General features: G+C 53.0%; 1 protein-coding gene across 1 annotated transcript; it reads right to left on the minus strand.

Moving 5' to 3' along the window:
* Window positions 1-269: 269 nt before the first annotated feature.
* Window positions 270-1,630, minus strand: LOC119352804. Its single transcript, XM_037619386.1, has 3 exons — window positions 1,477-1,630; window positions 799-935; window positions 270-563 (listed from the first exon to the last, which is right to left on the minus strand). The coding sequence occupies exons 1-3, from the start codon at window positions 1,606-1,608 to the stop codon at window positions 446-448; spliced, it is 387 nt and encodes a 128-aa protein (XP_037475283.1). The 5' UTR covers window positions 1,609-1,630; the 3' UTR covers window positions 270-445.
* Between the last annotated feature and the right edge of the window lie 1,864 nt (window positions 1,631-3,494).

The following is a 3,494-nucleotide window of genomic DNA, read 5'->3' on the forward strand; positions in this document are numbered from 1 at the left end:
CATCGCCTCTCCAGCCTCGGCTACGGCCAGCGGCCAGAGCTCGCGTCTCTCGCAGCAATGCCTCCTTGCGCGGCAGCAGCTCGAGCAGCGACGGCAGGTGGATATAGCAGATTCGGCCCCAACTATGCAGGAGCCCGCATTTTTTTTTTACAAACAAGTGATTTTCCAGTATGTTTGCGCGCTGCAACTCCTCTTCACAGACATTTCCACGGCATAGTTCCGGGCTTGGTTGCGTTCTTTTATCTCTCCGATAGAAAAAAGAATGGATATACTCAAACACGTGCTTCTACGTCCATTAAGATAAATATATAATTCCAAACAAGACAAACACATATATACTTCACCTCAGAAAGTGGGTTAAGCCTAGCATACATGCACAAACAATGATTGGATTTCTAACCCCACTAATAAATTAGGATTTCTTAACCAACCAGGAGAGATGATACTACAGAGACAAAAATTTCAGAACACTTATAGGCACCAGCACAATAAGAGCAACATTGACCACCTTCTGCATGTTATGCAGCCTCCTGTGGAAATTTGCCAAGTCCTCCTTGCAACGCCTGCAAAGAGCCAATGTGTTAGAAGATACAAAGTTACCTATTATTATTTTTCACAACTTACACACAAGTATTATTACATATTGTTCTGCAACTAGGTTTATCTTAGAAAAAACACATATGAGCACTACTTTGCGTCTAAAAAACTAGAGTAGCCTTGCTCAATAAACATCGTCCAGCAACAGTACTAGTAGGGTAAAAAGGCTCGTTCAGTTGTATACTGTATTAAGGAATTTACCTCTCAACTAAATCCATATCATCCAAATTCTTGGATATATCCTTCATACTCTGGTCAAACTCTGCAGTCATGTGCTTTATTTCCTCGCGCTGTTTGGCCAGCGTTTTATCATCATCAGAATAAACCACTTGACCCCCCTATAAAAATTTGAAGGACATGTGTTACAAATGCTGGAAATTCATAAAGAAGTTGCAATACAGTGAATACATCACGGATGCCTCTCAAGGCGGATGAAAGATGCAATAAATTCTTTTTTGTCTTGGTCTACCGCCAAATCTAAATAAGTGTAAACACTAGTGACTTAATAAAGGAACATCTCACCATCCGAACATCCACTAAAAAGTAGTACTCCCTCCGTCCCAAAATTCTTGTCTTAGATTTGTCTAAATACGGATGAATCAAGTCATGTTTTAGTATTAAATACATCCGTATCTAGACTAATCTAAGACAAGAATTTTGGGACGGAGGGAGTACAAGGGTGATTGATTTCTCTAAAAAGATGATACTAGAGGGGGGAAAGGCGCAAAACCGCACCAGCTGGGATCAGATCTAACTTGGGGTGACTGATTTCTCTAACAAGTTGTAAATTAGATGAAACTGGAGAAAAATTAGAGCAAAACCGCACCAGCGGGGATCGGATCTAACATGGATTGCGAGAAATCGAACAGAGCTACTTACCGTGCCACCGTGGGACATGAGGCGAGAACCCGCCGCCGGCGAGAGCGCGTGGACCGGCCCCATACGGGGGGCCACCGGCGGCGACCTGGCACCGAGGGCCGGCAACTGCCTGACGAGGGAGCGCAGCGCCATCAGGTCTAGCGGCGGCGGCGGCGGCGGCGGCGGCGGATTCTAGGGCTGGCTGGCTGGACTGGCTTCGTTTATCAGGGAGGAGATACGAACAGAGATATATATATGCCAAGAGTGAACGGGCAACTCGATCCCGATAAAGAAATCTTCTGAAGTGCAATAATTAGAAAAGGAGTTCTCATTGAAAAAAGAAACAAAAAAGTTATCGTAGAAAAAAAGATAGAAAGATACGTGCCTTAAGCCGACCGTGCGGCGGGGCCATCCACATCAAAAACATCACGGTCGGCTTAAAAAAGATAGAAAGTTATCGTAGAAAAAAAGACGAAAGAAACCTTTTTAAGCCGACCATGCGGCGGGGCCGTCCTCATCAAAACTCGCCGTCCACATCTAGCCAACTCTGCTCCCCCGTCGCCGGCAAACCCTAGCCACCACCACCACAGCGAGATGGGGCTCTTCTCCGGCGCCGGCAGCAGCAAGGCCAAGGGCAAGGCTTTCGCCGTCCCCTTCCCATCGGAGCTCCTCCCGCCTCCGCCAGCACCGGCTCGCCGGCAGAGGCAGCACGTGAACATGCCAGTGCATCAGGCGGAGTGGCATTGGCAGCATCGCGCGCCTCTGTCGTACCCCGACGTCATCCTGGCGCACGACTGGCATCTGGATCCGGAGAGGATCCCAGTGCCGCCGGTGCCGCGGTTGGCTAGGGCGCACGCGGAGGAGGTGCGGCGCCGGTGGGCGATGCTGATGCCGGAGCAGCGTCGCAACGACACCTACGCCATCGACTCGCCGAACTGGAAGCGGTGGTTCGCCTTCGAGCACGAGGAGGCAAGGCGCCGCGGCGTGCGCGAGGTCGACCGCAGCCTGCCGCCGCCCCTGCTCGTCGTCCGCAAGGAGGACCAAGCGGCGGAGGACGCCTACCAGGCGGCCCCTCCGGCGATCTACCGCGAGAGCGAGGAGGACGAGCGGTGCAGGGTGGAGACGGCGGAGAAAGAGGAGGCCCGGTACGAGACGACCATGGCGCAGGCCATTGCCCTCTCTGTGGCCGGCGACTACATGGTGCCGCCGGTGGCCCCGCCGCCCCGCCCCAAAGCCGCGTCAAGGCCGAGCAGGAGCCCGAGCCGGAGCCGTCCTCGATCGAGCGCTACTCCTGGACGGGAGTACTGTGTGAGTGGGTGTCCGCGCCATCGGTTTGAATGGGGGCGACACTGGCGCAGGAGGCGGCCTACCTTGAGATGTGGCGCCAACGACGACTGGCCGAGGAGCGTCGTCGCGGCAAGTACGAGGAGATGCTCGAGCACGACCTTGAGGAGAAGCAGCGCGAGGCTGAGGAGGAGACGCGCCAGGCTGCGGCTGCATAGATGGCCGCACAGCCCCCCGCGCTGGCACTGCCCACGCCGGAACAACTGCATGCGGCCTACATCGTCGCCGCCTGAAACACGGCGTTCCCCTAGGCCGACCCTGCGCCGACGCTCATTGACCCCGAGGAGGACGACGACACCTAGGGTTGTGCGCTTCCTCGTAGTTTAGGTAGTTTTTATTTTTCTTAAATGCTAATGTGGACGCTTGGACTCTGGCCGGCCTTCGTGGCCGACTGTAATGTTTAATTAATGTTGTTTTTTTAAAAATATGCATGCGTTCTTTTTTTCTAACGCCGTCAAAATGGATCGGGCTAGCTTTGGACGCACGTACCGACCCAAACGCGAAAGCGGACGTTCGTGCCCGCCTGGCCGACCCAAACGGACAAGTAGCGGACAAAATTGTCATCAAACGTTGGTCCGTTGGAGTCGCTCTTACGACATGTGGTCAATTTGCTTGCCGTGAGGCCAACTCCACCGCGCGACCATATCCTTTCCGCCCCCGTCCGTTTGGGGTAAAAGGGACAAAAAACGCGGCCC

This window comes from Triticum dicoccoides, chromosome 2A (genome assembly GCF_002162155.2).
Source record: "Triticum dicoccoides isolate Atlit2015 ecotype Zavitan chromosome 2A, WEW_v2.0, whole genome shotgun sequence".
NCBI lineage: Eukaryota > Viridiplantae > Streptophyta > Magnoliopsida > Poales > Poaceae > Triticum > Triticum dicoccoides.